Source organism: Drosophila simulans, chromosome X, assembly GCF_016746395.2.
Source record: "Drosophila simulans strain w501 chromosome X, Prin_Dsim_3.1, whole genome shotgun sequence".
In the NCBI taxonomy this organism is placed as follows: domain Eukaryota; kingdom Metazoa; phylum Arthropoda; class Insecta; order Diptera; family Drosophilidae; genus Drosophila; species Drosophila simulans.
The window spans coordinates 17,090,665-17,107,964 of NC_052525.2; the positions used below are offsets into that span (position 1 = coordinate 17,090,665).

Here is a 17,300-nt window from a genome sequence, read left to right on the forward strand (position 1 = left end):
TATTAACTTGCATCTATAGACTAACTATGTTAGTATTTCAAATAGTGTTTAATAATACCTTTATATTTATTATATTTCCAGGATACTCTACTCATCGATTTAGATTTCCAACCATCCCGCATTTCTATTTCTCATTTGAATTCAGATTCCGTTGCTTTTCCATTGGTGTCGCTGTGCGTTTTGCTTTGCAATTTGTTTTATTTACAGGCATTAAATTGCTCTAAACGTTTTTGCACACTCGCCCACGCATTTCGTAATTAATTTCATGCGTGTGTGCCCAGGAATATGGGCCCGATTTTCTGAGGTGCCGAAGGATCCTCCATCGTTGGTACTCCATCGCCTCCACTAGCCCCTCCCCTTTCCCCCGCAATCGGGCGCCATTTAACCCACTTCTTCTGGCTGGTCCGCACTTTATCATCATTAATTTAACAGTTAAAAGAAAGCGTTGAAATTGCATTTCACTCGACACTCCAGCGCCCGCCCCGGAAAATTTCGCCCCTTGCTACATTTTCCATCTTATTTAATCATGCGCGCATACGGGTCGCCATATAATATCGCCAGATATATTATTTCGCACTTACAGTGGATTTAATCTAAATAAAATGCGCAATAAATTTCTAAATTTCTACAAATAAGTATTCATATTCTATTTATAATAAATATCTAAGATTATTAAGTAATAAGTATAAATGGCAAACCATTTCTTAAATTTTCGGAATATCTTTCGACGTACTACTTATTCTGATCGGACCACAGACGACTTTCATCTATTCGCCTATGTATAATGTGGTTGCCTTCGACACTAAGCTGACTGCCGTCTACAGTTAAATGAAATTTTAATTAATAAACCAATAAAATCAGTAAACCTTATATCCTTATAATTTATAATTTTAAATGGTTATATAAGCTTTGGCTTGGTACGATCAGCATTGTTTATTGGGGTAGCCTTCGTCACTACGCAAATAAGAATTTTGATTAAAAGCATATTTTATCATTATACCTTATATTCTTATTATTTATTATTGAAATATATTCCATGGTCACAGATGCTAAGATCTTATGGTACGATCAACAAAGAAATGCATTTTGAGGCCCACCTCCTGATAAAATGAGATCCTGCTCCACAGTGTCCCACATCCTGCCCCGTCGCCCTTCGCCCTCGTCCTTTTTGGACGCTCCTCATTAATGTGCGCCGTGTGCGCTGCAAATTAGGCACGCAAAGCGTTGCCATTAAAAAGGAGCACAAAGGATCCGCGCAGGAGGAAGGCGCAAGGATAGCAACAAACAAAACAAGGTGGGAAAAAAAATCACACAACAAAAAAATGTGAGTGTGAAGAAACATGGGCCGTTGAAAAACGAATCTGTCGCATAATTACAAAAAAATTTGTGTCAGACGCGGGGGGGAAAGTGAAAAGTGGAAAGGAAAAGCGAGACGTCGAGGCTTTTATGTGGAAACGTCTAGACTCTGGAGGATCCAGCTGATGGATGGAAGGCGGTACGCAGCATTGAGGGGCCAGGACGAAGTGCAGGACGAGGGACGCAGGACGCAGGAACAGCCATATGTCAAAGAAAAGCGGCTGCCAATCTTTTATCATTGTAATTGTTGTCGCCATCGATGGTGCAAAATCAATATTTATCATTGTTGTCAAGACACACACACTTAGTCCTGGCAAGCATGTGTACGGCAGAAAGGACTCTTAAGATGACACCAGAAGCCTACATAATAATTTAATTAATATTTTCCAAACGAAACGAAAGCCATCCGAGCTGCCAGGAATATATTCATAATGTATTTAATTAATAATGATATAAATAACAAAATATTTAAGACCTAACCAGCCAATCATAACACATAGTATGCATGAAAAATTCCTCGCACGTTAAGTGAGTTATAATCTTGGATTTTACTACAGTAGACACTGCCATAAAGCGCTCGCCATCAAAAGTGGTGATTCCGTTCGATTGATTGTGGCTCTAAAGCGAATCAGACTGAAATCCGTCGAAAATCTGCAACATTTAATGGCATGTAGAAGACGATGATGGGTCAGCAGTGGCACAAATAATAAAAACAACGAAAAGAGCTGGCCGAAAGGCAATTTGGCCATTCGCATTCTTTTTGCCCCGCTTTTTTTCTCTTTTAAGCGTTTTTTTTTTTTTGCGTCTGGACGAAGAGGAGCATTGATTTAAATTGGCCATTTCATTGCTTCATTATTTGCCCGGCGATTCGGCGAGATACTCAAGTTGATTGTTTGTTTTGTATGACTGGGCGCTCTTTTATTTATTTCTGTATATTTAGTAGTATATTTATCTGGTCGGGATTTATCGAAGATTTGTGGAATTCCCAGAGTCGCGCCACTGACAGGTTAACTTTCGAGCATGGTAGCCATTTTAACCTGATTACTGGCCAAATTGGGTATAACTTTCGAGCCTAGCCACGCGCCTATTCAGCTTGCTAAATTATGCAAATCGAGCAACATAAAAGAAGTCGGGGCCACAACATACGATCGGCGGGTCAAAGGCTCCCCATTTGCTTTCATTTTTTTTTTTTGGTTTTTTTTTTACTCTCTTGTGGGTCCCAACTCGTCTCAAGTCTGTCTACAAATGTGGATTTACTTAATCAAGTATTTATGTTGGCCTACAAAAGTTAAAATTATGTGGTGCCCATGGAGTGGCCTTCGCCTATTCGCGTCCCTTTTCGCCAGAAGACAAATAAAAAAGGCAATCAGTACGCGGACTCTAGATGCGGCAGATATCCTGTAATCACTTATGAGTATAATATATATAACTATAATCGATTTTAGTTTGAAAATATTGCGTATACGCAACGTGGCATTTATACATTTGCCATGTGCTCGGATGTAAGTTTCGAATATCAAATATAACGCATACGCAATGTGGTACAAATAAATGTGCTGTAAATATACAATAAATATTTTATCACTGAGCAACTATACTTTTGTTTACATCAAACCTTAGCCATGTGAAATCTAACAACTGAGTATCAAATATCCAGCAACATACGAAAAATATATACATGCCGCGTCTGCCGAAGAAAACTCTCAAGGACGTCAACGAAATTGAAAACTTTTTTAATACCCATGGCCGTCGTCGTGGCTGCAGTCAAAGGAGCGAATCGACGGCGCAAATGTGTTAGGATTCGAATTAGTATTAGAATTAGGGCCGCTGCAAAAGGACCCAGCAACGCACATCCTACATCCCTGCGGCGATTATTTCCAGAACCATTTGGCTAACAGTTTCTGTTTGACTTTACAATTAGCCGGTCTGCATGGGCGCCCTTTGGGAAGTCCTTTGTTTCTGCACGGCTTTCGAGATGCTCAGTCGGTCGAAAAGATGCAATAACAGATGGCCTTCGTAGGCAAACAAAGTGCGTTGCGAAACCTTAAGACCATATACCCATCATGCTATTCTGTGGAAAACAGATATAAGGAATCATTTTCGACACTTCAGCAAAATTAAGAAAATGCTGTATTTTCCAGTGTTTTTTTTTTTTGTGTTAGATTTATACTCGTACTGATATGGAACGCAGCTTACGGCAAGCAATCCCTTCTATTGTTCTATTGAATAATTGAAGCTTTTCAATCTTATTTAATTAAGCAGTGGCCTGGCACAAGGATGCGTAGATGGATGGACAGGTTTTGTTGGGCGGCGTGTTCAGATTTCGGATCCCTTGGTCTGCTGCCCACAGACATCATGGCCATAATGGCGATTGGGAATTTTGTGAGGGACTGGAATTGTTGCCGGCCGAGAGTTCCTATAAGTTGGTTGAACAAAGTGAATTGAATTTGGATTAAAGCGAACGCATGTGCGTGTTTTGGTTGAGTTTTCGATAAGCACTCGTCGGGCATTGAAATTTCGTTTCTCATCCTCTATGGAAGCCAAACATAGAGCAGGTCCTCCTGGCGCCTCCTGGCTCCTCCTGGCATGGCAATTAAAAAATAATACACGGCTAGCAAATTGTGGCCCTTTGTCGGCCCTGTCACGTCGGCCAATTCACATCACATCACTTCACTACCAAGCCAGGGCCTCAATCATCGGCCCAATGCAGATTCACTTTCGAGCTCCAGGCTTTTCAAACACTTGAGGCTCGGAACACTGGGCCAGGACGTTTCACGTCCTTTTGTAGCCGGTTATTTTCTACATTTTTTTCAATCATTTAAGCTAAAAAAAAAATTTAAGCCAAAAACGTAGCACTTTAATTATAATTCAGCACGTTGGACCAAATATTGATTGGCTGCGCCAGGAGTCTCGCTAATCCTCGTAATTTTTAAAAATAATTCATCATGAAGCTCATTTAAAGTCATTTAAATATTAACCCTTACATGTAAAGACACATACAAAATGTAAGCCAAGGACGTATCTTCTTTTAAATATGGCATTTATTGTAATTCGGCACGTTGGGCCAAATATTGATGAGGGGTAGCCAGGAGTCTCGGTTATCCTCGTAATTTTTGATAATAATTTAAATATTTGTAATAGTTTATGCGTATTGCTGTCTTTTATTTACTTTACAATTATGGAATTTAAAATTATAAATTAGTTACTTGACCCACTGTGCGCTGTCAGTGTGAAAATTGCAAAAGGGCACGTTCGCTAGTGAAGCGGACAAGTGCGTCCGCCCCTCTCTCGTCCTGATTGATTTGCATAATTGGCAGACTCGGCGACAAAGTGGATTAGAGTCGTCCGCCCTGGCCCAGAAAACACACTTGAGATTTACAATTTGGCCTTTTCAAATGCCTAAAAAACACATTTGGGCAGGCGAAATTAAAACGAAAATTATTAACCCTTTGGCTAAAAAACAGAATAACAAAGCATGGGAATGTGCGACAAAAAGAGTGAGCTTATAATTAAGCAAATTGAGTATTTTTTTATTAAGAAAATAATGTAGCTAGCTAACAAAAATATAAAAAATATCATAATTTTCAGTTAACGTTTAAAGAGTATTGTTGAAACTTAAGCTTTAAACCCAATTAATCAAGAATTTCCCTTACAAACTGCCTAAACATACCAATTAAGCAAATATACAGCTTACCAACTGCTTAGACACAAATTTAAAATTTAATCTTTGCCCATTTCCACTATGTAAATCGCTTTTACAAAGCCCATGGCTGCCAACTAATGAAGTGCATAATTTACAAACGATTATGATTCCCTTTGGTTGCCCCTGCCTCCAATGCCACGCCCACTCCCATTTGTCTGGACGCATTAAGTGATCAGAATTTGTTGCCTGAAACAGACAGGAACACTCGCAGCAGCCAAGCTCATATCTGTACTACTTAAGCCCAATAAAGATGTGCATATTTTTTAGGCAATTGCCAAAAGTTGGAATGTACGCCTTTGTACTGATGAAACGCATGGCAGGCGAAATTATGATGTCGTTAATACAATTTCTATGCTGGCACGGTCGTGCAGTACTGCATCGATATGAGAAACCCAATGGTTGGGTTCTTGCAAGCCCTTAAATCAAATAAATTACATATCAGGATGCGCGAATTCATCAGCACATCAAATTTTCCCTAACAGAGCTCATTTGAGTCTTCTTAACCTTCAACTTACTGTTAAACATGGAAATACTTCAAACCAATGCACATATATGCCTTCCCCCATTAGGCAATACCCACTGTTTTCCTCATCACGGTCCTTTATGTTTCACTACACGCGTCCTAAATCAATTACGAAAAGCATAACAACAGCAGATAAGAGCCACATCGACCATGATGTGCGAGCCTGTATAGCTTGACAAAATTTCGGTGGTTTTTATACCCGTAACTTGTAGAGTACAAGGGTATACTAGATTCGTTGAAAAGTATGTAACGCTCCAACGCCCTAAAGCCGCCAAAACGGTCACGCCTACACTTTTGAAAAATTTTAAAAATGTTTCTCATTCTCATTTATTCGATATCCTAGAAAAATTATGAAATTTCGCGTTCGCATTCACAATAGCTGAGTAACGGGTATCTGATAGTCGGGGAACTTGACTATAGCATTCTCTCTTGTTTTTTTCTTTGCCACTGTGTGTGGGGACACCTGTAGCACCGTCTGGCTTGAAGACCTTTTAAGAAAAAGCAAGGGAGAGCCCTACAGTCAAGTGCCACGACTATTAGATACCCATTACTCAGCTAAAAAATCGGGCATTCAAAGTGTATAAAATTTTATCCTAACTCTTTTAGTTACGGACGGACAAGGCTCGTTAACGATTTCTTTTACCAGTTAAATACATAAGTTGCAACATATGTGGTATGCCCCTTACTCTACGGTATGATAACCACAAGCCAGCAGACTGTTGGTGAAAAATCTCGTGGGGCAACGCAAAGTCTCGGCGAAAGTAAATTAAAAATATTTTTGAGAAACGGATCTCAGCAGTTAATCCTTTTAAAAAAGTTTACCTAACTAATTGAGCACACAAATCAAATGGCTGCCAAAACCGCAAGAATAACAAAAAGGCGGCCAAGAAAAATCGAGCAGAGGGCCAAGAATAATAAAGGCTAATTAAAACCATAACAAAGAATAGGCGACAGGGGAAACCAAAGTTTCGGCCAATATAGATGAACAAGATGGGTGAGAAGGTAGAAGACCAAAGCTCTTGCAAAGTAAATTCAAAGTTGCCGCCAAACATTTTAAAAGCTTACACAAAATAGCTTTAAGCACAGAACTTTATAAGCTTTAATTTCACTATATCTATAACTTATATTTGAATTTAATCTCACTGTTAATAAACAAATTATTTGCATGAGTTTCATGTGAGTAAAATGACTTGTTGACCCTACAACGTGAAGATATTTTTGCTCATCATAGTTTTTTAGATCTAGATATCACCGAAAATAAAAACACATAATTTGTAATTTGTATTTTTTTAACATTTACTTGCAGACACATACATACTTTAATCATCTTTTAACTTACATACGCTGCGTAATATTCAATGGATTTCTGCTAACTCGATTCACTTAGAGGAGAACTTTTCTAGTAAATACTGCAATAGCACTAAACAAAAATTCACTAACTTAAAAACGATTGATGGAAATATATGATGCAAAAGTTGTTTGGTAAGAATAAGTTCAGAAAACATTTATAATTTTTATAATAGGATAAACACAGATAATTTGTAGTTGTCTTAAACATAGTGGATCGAGACCCAAAGTGGCAATCCGAAAAAAAATTTACAAACAAATAAGACTCGGTTTGTGTGTTGTTTCTGGCGTAGTGTATAAATTACAATTAATTTTTTTTTTTCGGTTTGTTTTGGTTTTGGTTTTGGGGAATAGCATTTATATATAAATATATTTCGGACACATTCTCCGGCCAGCTTACGCCTCCTTCTTGTGCTTAAACTTGTTCTTGAGTAGACCGGGCAGCAAGGATGCACAGGCGCAGGCCATCAGGATGCCCATCGAGGTCCAGGAGAAGGCCTCGCTCGAACTTGTCATCTTCTGGAGCGTCTTGCCCGCCTGGATGGCGATCACCGAAGGCGGTGCCACGCCGCAGAAGGTACCCAATGCGAAGATGTGCAGCGGCACACCGATGACCGGCGATGCCAGGTTGATGAACCAATTGGGTAGGATCGGTGTCATGCGCAGGAATAGCATATAGTTGAACAAACTGTCCCGGTACTCCTCGACGTGCTTCGACCACTCGCTTGTCTTCTTCGGCCAGAAGTGACGGATCAGACGACGTCCGACCAGATTGGAAAGTGTATAGCATAGGGTGGCGCCCAGCGCCGAACAGAAGCAGATGAGGAACAGGGCGATCGGAAACTTGTACAGGAATCCCAGCAGAATCGAAAGGAACAGCGATCCGGGAATGGCGAATGTTTGCAGGCTATAAATGGATTTCAATTGGGTCAAGGTAACCAGTCGTAGGCGGTTTCATCTGCATGTTGGCTGCCCTTCTGAATGCAGTGGCAACTAAATTTAAAGACCTATTCGACGTATTGCCACATTGATATGTTTTATATGGCAAAATTTGCGAAACTATTAGAGATTGCCATTCTTAGTTTGTATTCTTAGTTTATTTTCGGTCTAAAAACATGTCATGTCACATTGGCTAGCAAAATACGTTCTTTCTTGGAAGCACTGTGCTTGGGATTAAAGACGGATCGTACGACTAGTTGGACGCGTGCTCGAACGTCTGTGGGCGGGTATTTATAGACGTAAAGAGTTGACAATGACACCCCCATCGTCCGAGAATCCCCCACACTCTCGTTCCATCTGGCATCGGACCACGTATTCAACAAATGCCCGATAACAAATGCACGGGCCAATAAAAAATGCTCACTAACACACTGGCGCGCAAGGCTATAAAGTTACGTATGTGCTTTGGCTTTTGATTTTGCTTGTGGGTTGCCTCTTTATTTTTTTGTTTATTCCTGCTAAAAACACACTTGAGTGCGGAAGAAGAAGAGCAATAAACAAAATACACAAATCAAAACACTGACGACAACAAAATAATGTCCAGCTCAGCTGATTTTCACGACGAAAACAGCAACAAATACAAAGAATGCGTCATATAAACGACCAAAGTCGATTTTTAGGCAGCACATGCTGCGTGCACTGGGGTGGACCTTAATACAATGATAAACTTGACGCGCACTGATAAAAACTAATCATTTTAAAATATATTCAATCCAAAAGTTAATTTCAAAATAAACTAATAGCAAAACAGTTAACAGTTAACAGTTAAAACAGAAACGTTATTTCATTACTCATACGCGCATTGAAAAACTAGTTTTGAAGAAAATCCAAGGGAATAAGGTCCACTCTAAAGAGTGCAAGTAGTAAGCGAGAGCGGGAAGGCAACCTCAGCGGCTCCCCTGCTTCCTACAGCTATCTCGCTCGCACTTCCCCGTGCTGCCCACGTAATTAATATGCACACTATGTGCTTCAAACGGTGATCGTGAATTAATTAAGGTGGAAACACACACAAACGCCCGACTGACCGTGAATAGTTTGTGGTGGCGGGGTCTTCATTTTGGTAATCGGGTCAAGGTCACCGCCGGACAATAGAACTCTTTCACTATCTAATCAGTCGGTGACCGACTTTTCATGCCATATTTCGTACTTTGGCTATTTGGATTTGGTAAAAGGATACAATACGTAGGCGACCACCACGCCGAACATCACTTCGAAGTAGTACATGTCCTTGTAGCGATCAAGGACCTTGGCTAGCATCTTAGCATCTTGGATATCACGTGGAATTTTCAAGTGTTGTTTCTCCGATCTGCAGAAGTTGGGCAAGAACAAAACCGAGACGAGGTGTAAACACAGTTTATATATATATGTATATAAAAAATACATCATATATCGGTGGCGTGACTCGATGCATGTGTGTGTGTGTGTTCGAGTAAACCCTCTCGCCAGATAGCTCTGTAATTTCAGACATTTTCCAGTCAAAACTGGCTACTCAACTGGAGCTTAATTGAAATATTTCTTAATATACAAATTTAGATAAGTTTGGTTGATAGGGACTATTATATGTTATTACTATTTGATAAACTAACTAAATAGAAAACCATTGTTATTTATTGAATACTATACTTTAACAGCTCTTTGTAAATAGTTCCTATCTTTACTGCCCAAAAACGCCTCTTGAATGGAAGCAAACTCACGATATACAGATAAGTGTTTTTATAATGCCGTAAAAGGTATCATGATTTGGTTACTATTTCAATTACTTTATAATCACTGTATGCCAATGCGGTAAAAAGGCACGAACACAAAATGAACAACAGAATAGATAAGTAAAATTTCACAGCATTATCAATAAGAATAATGACTCTGCCAAGGGACTTTAAAAAAGATTAGAGGGATCCGCACTTATGTTTTCAACCCCTTACGTTTGCTGATCAAATTTGACAAAAAACAAAGATTATTCGCTGACTTGCTGATTCCATGCAAATCAAATTCTGATGAATTCAAATTGTCAAACGTCTTGAACTTTAAACAAACTGAGTGCTTATTATTTTAGTCCCTCACATAACCAGACTTTGAAATAACAATCCGCTTTAGGTAAAGTTTAAAGATAAAAATAATCGTGTGCAGAAAGGTTTTTTTCACGCAAAGCATGACATTTGAGTTAAGTTACTTATTTAACTTGGCTGTTATAGTAAATATTTGGATATTCAAATGGGCCTTTTCTGACCAATGCAAGTAGTTATTTTCAATAAGAGTTTTACATTCTAAAAATGTAATATCTATGATATTTGAATATAAAAGATACATTTAGAAGCGTAATGGAGATAACTAGCATATCTAATCATAGTTGGATATGGTCTAGCTATTTTAAGCGGATCATTGGTCGACATCTCTGCTCGCAAATCAAGCGAGACAAGCAAGGCATACACACACACACATGGAGGCCACTTAACACCTTACAGGTGCACGAATGCGCAGGGGACACACATTGGTGGCGCTTTAACCCCAGAAAAACGCACTTACGCGTTGAGCTCGGGGAATATGGCGTACACATAGCACATGGTGACCAAGCTGGCCACAAAAATGCCCGCTACGATGACCAGGGACTTCTTGGTGGCCTTCTTCTCGTCTGCGGACATGGCCTGCTTTTGCGGAGTGGCCTGTTGTTGTTGCTGTTGATTAAGATCTTGTTGCTCCTGTGGCGGCACCTGTGGCAACAGTGGAGTAGCCACCTGATCCGGGGAGTGTTCCTGGAGCGCCTTTGCCCTGCCATTGCGCATTGTAATCCCCTCGTCGGCGGAGAGGGCTAGAAAAAAAAGAGACATGCAGATGTAATATGCATTCGAAAGCAAAAGGGGTTGTGGTGAACAGAATGCACTGACTAAGGGTTAATTGTCGTTTTTGGCTTCACGGGCTGCGCACTAGCTGCGGGTTAATCACCGTTCCTTCGCTCAGCTGATAAGCAAAAACAACAAAAACAGCACACTCACCCACACCACTGCAGTAAGACATTCTGGCTTTGACACGATGTACGTAAGCCCGAGTTGAAGAAGGAAAAATTAATAAGCCTTCTAAATCCGATTTTAATTCACGATTGACTCATTTAGAGTCTAGGCAATTTATCAATTGTTAGTGCTATTTGTTTGTCTATTTGCGCGCCAGTCACAATTTGTTGCTCTTCTCCTTTCCGCGTGCCTATGCGTGTGTGTGTGCGTGTGTCTACAACAATGAATTTAATCAATATAACAAAATAGTTGGCTAAAACTGCGTTAACTAGGGTAATTGTTGACTACTGCGCTCTTCGCAATTTTTTTTATTTGTTTCTATTGTGTCTCACTTCAACCGAATTTCGCGGCGAACAATCACGCTTAAAAGTGTATTTAAAATAAATTAATTTCATAAATTTCCGTCACGACCAGTGTGGCCGAAGGCGCTGTGTTGAATAAGTAAGTACAAGCTGAAGAACACAGTTATCGCACAAATACCAAAACTGAACATGGTCTTCTAATCAAATCTGGTCATATTTAGCGCCCCTTTTTAGTTTCTTTAAATTTTATTTATATTTTGTAATGTTATACGTAAATACAAAATGTGAGTGTGTGCATAAGCAAGTGAAGTACTTTTTTGTATCTATTAACATAATTGTGCCCTTTTTTTGCCAAAAGACTTTATTTTTATTACCAGCTCCATGAAATACTGCTAGAAATAGAGGAATTAAACATTGGACACTTTTTTTGTATGAAAATAGATTTAATAAAAATCTCATCAATATATTAAACATTCTATAATGAAACTACGACCGCACTTCAGTGGGTAGCAAATGCATTCACGTAACTTAAGTGATTAGAATTACTTGTTTTCATGTCAAAAAAAAGTTCGTTGGTATCTAGTCTAGAATCTGTTAGGAATCTGCTGTTGTCTTGTTTTTGAGCTGACGGTATAGCTGAACCATTTTACTGCGCTCGGTTTCGAGCATTGACCTCGTGGCCAAGGGCAGATCCTTCCGCTTGCCCTTCATCTGGGCCTTGGTGGGTGCTTTAAAGGCGCTCTTGGATTGGGCAGCCAGCTTTAGTCGACTGCTGTCGTCGTCCTCCTGCCCACGATTTGACTGACCCTGGTCGGGATTCAGCATGGACTTGAGAAGGAGATTGGTTTTGCGTCCTGGACGCGGCACTGTTTCACATTTTTCCGCCTTGCGCGGCAGGGTTTTGAGGGTAGGTGGGGCATGGACGATCTCACCAAATGCCACAACATCCTTTTTGAATTCCGTTGGCCCGGCAATCTGCTTCTCCTCGGTATCAACCTCTTGCTGGGCCTCCTTGTAGGCCCTCTTCACCAATTCGCGACTGGTCTTCGCATCCATGGGCTTGTGTACGACTTGAACCTTTTTGCGACCCCTTTTGCCCGCCAGCCGTTGCTCCTTTTGCTTCTGCTTGAGCAGCTCATCGATCTCGTTTTTCGGTCTCTTTTGGACAGTAATCTCTCCGGTTTTGGGGTTTCTTATCACGTTCACACCATACTTGGCCTCGTAGTGGGCTTCCCGTACGGATGCATTGGTCATGCGGTTCACTCGGCGCAGATAATCCTCGTCCGTTTCGTTGGCGAACTGCTTTATGTTACGCGTTTCCTTCGAGGAGGAGCTACTGCCAGGCTTGGATCCTGGAGAGGATTTGGGCTTATCCTCCCGTCCGATTTCGCCCAATCTTAGCTTCTTGCCCGATTTGGTGGCGTTTGCCAGCTGCTGAAACTGACGGAACTTGAAGGACACCTGCTGCTCATCCTTTTTCACAGGCGGATTGTTCGTTACTTTGGAAAGTCTGTAATGTGAAATGGTGCAGATATTAGTTTAGCTGCCTTTTTCGACTGACTTGCCACTATAAACGAACTTCTTCTCCTTCTGTTCCAGCTGCTTGAGGGGATCACGGACGCCGTGGTGCTTGCGCACGGGAATCTTTCGTTTCCGAGCCATTTATCTGGGTTTTTTGTTCAATTTGTATAAAACAAACTCGTGGTATCGACAGCATGGGCAAAAATACTTAACGAGATGCATGCAGACAAATACCAAAACAAACCATAAATATACCAAATTGATTTAAGCTTGGACTCAAACCATTGGCGCCAAGAGTTACAAATGAAATATTGAAATTGTTCTTAGTTCTTTAAATATATAAATAATAGTATATAAAATTATAAAAAATATAATATATAAAATAATAATAATACAATATACATTTTCGATAAAGATTTCTATGCTGGAATGAGAAAAATATTTTATTGAAAGTCTGAAAATTTGCCGTTTACAGTAAAATTAAATATTTAAAGTCATGAATTTATGGCTTAATTAATTGTTTTATTAGTTTATAAGCAGCGACAAAATGAAGGAGAAGTCTGAAACGACACTTTCGAACTGTCTGTTTTTATACACGTATGATTTAAATTTACATATGCACATGTACGCAATTTTATCTCATTATAAAGCTACAAATAATGTAGCTGAAGTGAAATTTTTTCTGATTGCTGATGCAATGCATTAGTATCTGGATATAAATTAATTGTCCGTTATTATCAAGAACACACATTAATTTTTGACCAAAATACGTTATCAATTTAAAGTATGTACGCTGAGGCGGCAGTAGGAGTAACATCATTATCATCGCTGAAGTTCAGAAGGTAATCATCGTCAAAATTGTTATGGGGCGAGCTGAATCGCAGTGATTGATCATCAAAGTTGTTGAATGTGGAGGACGGATGCTTAAAGTAATCCGGCATTGGTTGGGTCATTGGGAACTCATCCTCCTCCGATTTTAGTCGCTTGCTAGGCGGCTCCTCGTTTGCATCGCGATCGCTACCATAGTTCATCAACTGGGTTGCAGTAAAACGATTGAGAGTGCCCTTGGAGGTTGTGGGTATATCGTCGCTGGTCCAGGATGATATGTTTTTGATGGGTGAGAGAGTGTCGACTCTAATTATTTGTGGTTTATCGGAAATTTCATTCGATGGCTGCTCATCAGGCTGCGGTTTTTCGCCGAATTTCACTTGTTTGGCCGCATCAGCCGGCTCTTCCTCTCCTGATGCCTCGCCTCCTGATTCCTTGTCATCCGATACGGATTCCTCCACTTCTGAGCCAGATTTATCATCATATCTGTCCTGCTCTGGATCCAACAACTCTTCTGACTTTTCTACTTTTTCTTCCTGCTCAAATCCTTCATCTTTCACCTCCATTTCGTCATCGGATTCTTCTTCTGATACTTCCTCAAAATCTTCGACAGTGGCCTCTATTTCGTCAGCGTCCTCTTCTAATTCCGGATTTGGGACATCTGCCTCTTCTGAACGAGAAAGCCAATCGGGCTTCTCAAATTTATCCTCTTCGATATGGCTTATCTCTGGATAGGGAGAAAAACGCACTTGCTTTGTTGGCGAGTTGGAAATGGCAACAGGCTCGTCCTCCTTGCATTTGACCAAAATGGATCGCAGCGGAGCCTCCAGCTTCTTAGTAGTGATCTCACTATTCACGCTCGTCATGGATTTATTGCCATCTAGTTTGATATTCTTAAAGATAAAGTTGTTAAGGAAATCCGAAGCGGACTGAAATGATGAAATGCTGCCAGCGGATAGAACACCAGCCAAATTTGGTTCAGCGCCCTTAGTGACAACCGTTTTAATCAAATTCCTTTTTTGCAACTGAAAAACGGAAAAGTTATTCACTTAGAATGGATATTTCGCAGCTACTCACCTCTTCCTTCAATTCGTTGATCAGCTTTCTCATCTGTAAAACGCTGACTATCTTCTTATTACGATTATCCGTCATACTTCTCAGCGTAATTGTCCACTCGCGATCCGCCTGGTCCAGTTGGTCGTCCACTGAGGCTAGCTCCTTATCTGCCTCTTTTTTTGCGACTTGCTCTTTTCGTAGTTCCTGGACTGAAATTGAACATATTTTGAGAATCATTCAAATAACACAAGGGACATAAACGTGTACTATCAGAAGGGGCATAAAATAAAAAAAGAAAATGCTTTTTATTGGTTATGATTATATGGCAGACTTCAAATGGATTCCGTATTCAATAATACCTTATATGCATGTAAATTGCATGGCAATGTGATTAATATACAGAATCATACCGATACTGCGCGATTCGAGGATGGTGTTCTGCTGATTCTCTTGCTCGGCCAAATCCTCCTGCAGCTTAATTTTGCGCAGGAACTCCTGCTCCTTGCGATGCATCGTGTAGTAGAGGATGTCCTGCAGCCCGGCCATTTCGAGCAGCTCCTCAATTCGCGTGATCTGGAAAATACAGTCCTGCACCATGGTGTTGACCTGTGCCAGACCGGCACCGTTATTCTCCACTGCCAAGGCGCACTGCTTGGCCAAAGTCAGGTCAAATAGCACCTGCTCCAATTGCGGCCCTATGACTGCAACAAGCAGAAACATGTAGAAATTTCGCGTGGAGATTCGCATTATGTCCACTCACTCTGCTCCTCGACTATCAATTCTTTCCTCTTCCTGAGTTCATTCTCGAACTGCGCCATTTGGGTATCTTTTAGCCAATTTTGCCCCATAAATTCTGTAACTAGTGGATATTTCTCCATTTTTTGTCCGTTCAACGTTTCCCCCCGATAAACTTACAAGTTTGAGCGTTTAGCAATTTATCGAACATCGAATGCTAAGGCACAGCGATCATTGTTCAAAAGTGATTTGATCTCACGGCGATATATATCGCTTTCTGTTTTAGAAAAAATATTAAAAAAAAATAATGAAAAATGTAACGTACCGCTGAATATTAATTCAACTAAAAGTTTTATTTGTTTCAGCTGTTAAATACGAAGGAATATCTGCATTTGGATTTATAAAAAAACATGCATGTTTATTTAATCGGTTAAATTCAATGGCGACTAAATCACCAAAAGTGCAATTAATGTTGTACAAGATTAGTAGAGATTCGCTCATCTCTTACGACAAGCGCCAGTGTTGGCAAACGTTCCGCCGAAAATCAGCTGTAAGCGGTGCTTGTTAAAAAAAAACTGACAGCAGCCGACGGACTTCACATAACATAAGAGCAAATTTTCAGCCTTTTCATTATTTTGGAAACGCCAGAATGCTGACAAACTGTGCCTCCAAGACGCTGGCCGCCGTGGTGAGTAGCGCAGCCATCCAAACTTGTCAGTAATTCGAGGTGCCAACCAGGGAAGGCAACCTGTTCCCCGAGTTATATAATTGAAGACAGGAAAACAATAACATTAAGGATATGTGTTGTTATTTGCAGCGCGCCAACATCCGGGCCATTGCCACCAGCAGTGCCCGGGCCAGCGACAATCTGTTCGTCCATCGCGACACACCGGAGGATAATCCCAACATCCCGTTCGAGTTCACGGCGGAGAACAAGAAGCGCGTGGAGGCCATACTCAGCATCTATCCCGAGGGGCACAAGCGCGGCGCCATGATCCCGCTGCTCGATCTGGCACAGCGCCAGTACGGCTGGCTGCCAATCTCCGCCATGCACAAGGTGGCCGAGATCCTGCAGCTGCCCAATATGCGCGTCTACGAGGTGGCCACTTTCTATACGATGTTCATGCGCAAGCCCACCGGCAAGTATCACATCCAGGTGTGCACCACCACGCCATGCTGGCTCCGCGGATCGGACGACATCCTGGAGACCTGCAAGAAGCAGCTGGGCATCGGCGTCGGCGACACCACCAAGGACAGGAAGTTCACCATCTCGGAGGTCGAGTGCTTGGGCGCCTGTGTCAATGCGCCAATGGTAGCGATCAACGATGACTACTATGTAAGCAATTCTAGCTGTTTCCTGGTCATTTGTTGGTGGGAAACGCCAGTTTCACTCTTAGCCTTGTCCAAAGATTCAATCTTAATGCGCTGAAATCGACTCTATATTGTGCAAACCGACATTGTTAACGTTTCCTTCGCTTTGCAGGAGGATCTGACGTCTAAGGACATGCAGGACATCCTGAACGACCTGAAGGCGGATAAGATATCGCCCCCTGGTCCACGCAACGGGCGCTTTGCCAGCGAGCCAAAGGGCGAGCCCACTTCCCTGAGCGAGGAGCCCAAGGGTCCTGGCTTTGGTCTGCAGGCCGGTCTGTAGAGGATGTGCAAGGAGCAGAACCTATCACTGATTGTCGAACGAACGTTAAATAAATGTTAAGCAACTTATAGAGGTCATTGATACGAATAATTATTGAATGTTTTTATAATAATAGATTTTCTTTCGTTTGGCACATTCATACGATGATTACCAATCACTTTCCAGTTTGAAAGCTTACACATAAAATAATAACACCCCAACGAACTCGGGAATACTAGTACTTTCTATTAGATATGGAATATCGCCAGAACCCCAATGAAAGCCAAAAGTG

At 41.0% G+C, this 17,300-nt stretch overlaps 4 protein-coding genes across 4 annotated transcripts; 1 reads left to right on the forward strand and 3 right to left on the reverse strand.

Annotated features, from left to right (window-relative positions):
- Positions 1–6,853: 6,853 nt before the first annotated feature.
- On the reverse strand, positions 6,854–11,396 carry LOC6726281 (transmembrane protein 41 homolog). Its single transcript, XM_002107206.4, has 4 exons — positions 10,919–11,396; positions 10,452–10,734; positions 9,106–9,234; positions 6,854–7,836 (listed from the first exon to the last, which is right to left on the reverse strand). The coding sequence occupies exons 1-4, from the start codon at positions 10,938–10,940 to the stop codon at positions 7,326–7,328; spliced, it is 945 nt and encodes a 314-aa protein (XP_002107242.1). The 5' UTR covers positions 10,941–11,396; the 3' UTR covers positions 6,854–7,325.
- A 260-nt stretch (positions 11,397–11,656) lies between these two features.
- On the reverse strand, positions 11,657–12,990 carry LOC6726280. The gene is made up of 2 exons (XM_002107205.4): positions 12,815–12,990; positions 11,657–12,745 (listed from the first exon to the last, which is right to left on the reverse strand). Exons 1-2 carry the CDS (start codon positions 12,895–12,897, stop codon positions 11,830–11,832), a joined length of 999 nt encoding a protein of 332 aa, XP_002107241.1. The 5' UTR covers positions 12,898–12,990; the 3' UTR covers positions 11,657–11,829.
- Positions 12,991–13,249: 259 nt separating this feature from the next.
- LOC6726279 lies at positions 13,250–15,589 on the reverse strand. The gene is made up of 4 exons (XM_002107204.4): positions 15,401–15,589; positions 15,051–15,341; positions 14,662–14,849; positions 13,250–14,609 (listed from the first exon to the last, which is right to left on the reverse strand). Exons 1-4 carry the CDS (start codon positions 15,516–15,518, stop codon positions 13,536–13,538), a joined length of 1,671 nt encoding a protein of 556 aa, XP_002107240.2. The 5' UTR covers positions 15,519–15,589; the 3' UTR covers positions 13,250–13,535.
- Positions 15,590–15,870: 281 nt separating this feature from the next.
- LOC6726278 (NADH dehydrogenase [ubiquinone] flavoprotein 2, mitochondrial) lies at positions 15,871–17,119 on the forward strand. The gene is made up of 3 exons (XM_002107203.3): positions 15,871–16,063; positions 16,193–16,711; positions 16,859–17,119. Exons 1-3 carry the CDS (start codon positions 16,025–16,027, stop codon positions 17,027–17,029), a joined length of 729 nt encoding a protein of 242 aa, XP_002107239.1. The 5' UTR covers positions 15,871–16,024; the 3' UTR covers positions 17,030–17,119.
- Positions 17,120–17,300: the final 181 nt, after the last annotated feature.

Bases quoted from the DNA above. Each gene is read 5' to 3' on its own strand.
- LOC6726281 (XM_002107206.4), bottom strand. From the start codon at position 10,940: ATGTCTTACTGCAGTGGTGTGG. The intron at 10,735-10,918 runs GTGAGTGTGCTG...TTTTTTTTCTAG, and splicing joins GTCTTACTGCAGTGGTGTGG to CCCTCTCCGCCGACGAGGGG. The intron at 7,837-9,105 runs GTATCCTTTTAC...ATCCATTTATAG, and splicing joins GTGGTGGTCGCCTACGTATT to CCTGCAAACATTCGCCATTC.
- LOC6726280 (XM_002107205.4), bottom strand. From the start codon at position 12,897: ATGGCTCGGAAACGAAAGATTCCCGTGCGCAAGCACCACGGCGTCCGT. The intron at 12,746-12,814 runs GTTCGTTTATAG...TTCACATTACAG, and splicing joins CTGGAACAGAAGGAGAAGAA to ACTTTCCAAAGTAACGAACA.
- LOC6726278 (XM_002107203.3), top strand. From the start codon at position 16,025: ATGCTGACAAACTGTGCCTCCAAGACGCTGGCCGCCGTG. The intron at 16,064-16,192 runs GTGAGTAGCGCA...TGTTATTTGCAG, and splicing joins CCAAGACGCTGGCCGCCGTG to CGCGCCAACATCCGGGCCAT. The intron at 16,712-16,858 runs GTAAGCAATTCT...TTCGCTTTGCAG, and splicing joins CGATCAACGATGACTACTAT to GAGGATCTGACGTCTAAGGA.
- LOC6726279 (XM_002107204.4), bottom strand. From the start codon at position 15,518: ATGGAGAAATATCCACTAGTTACAGAATTTATGGGGCAAAATTGGCTA. The intron at 14,850-15,050 runs GTATGATTCTGT...GTTCAATTTCAG, and splicing joins CCTCGAATCGCGCAGTATCG to TCCAGGAACTACGAAAAGAG. The intron at 14,610-14,661 runs GTGAGTAGCTGC...TCCGTTTTTCAG, and splicing joins TCAACGAATTGAAGGAAGAG to TTGCAAAAAAGGAATTTGAT.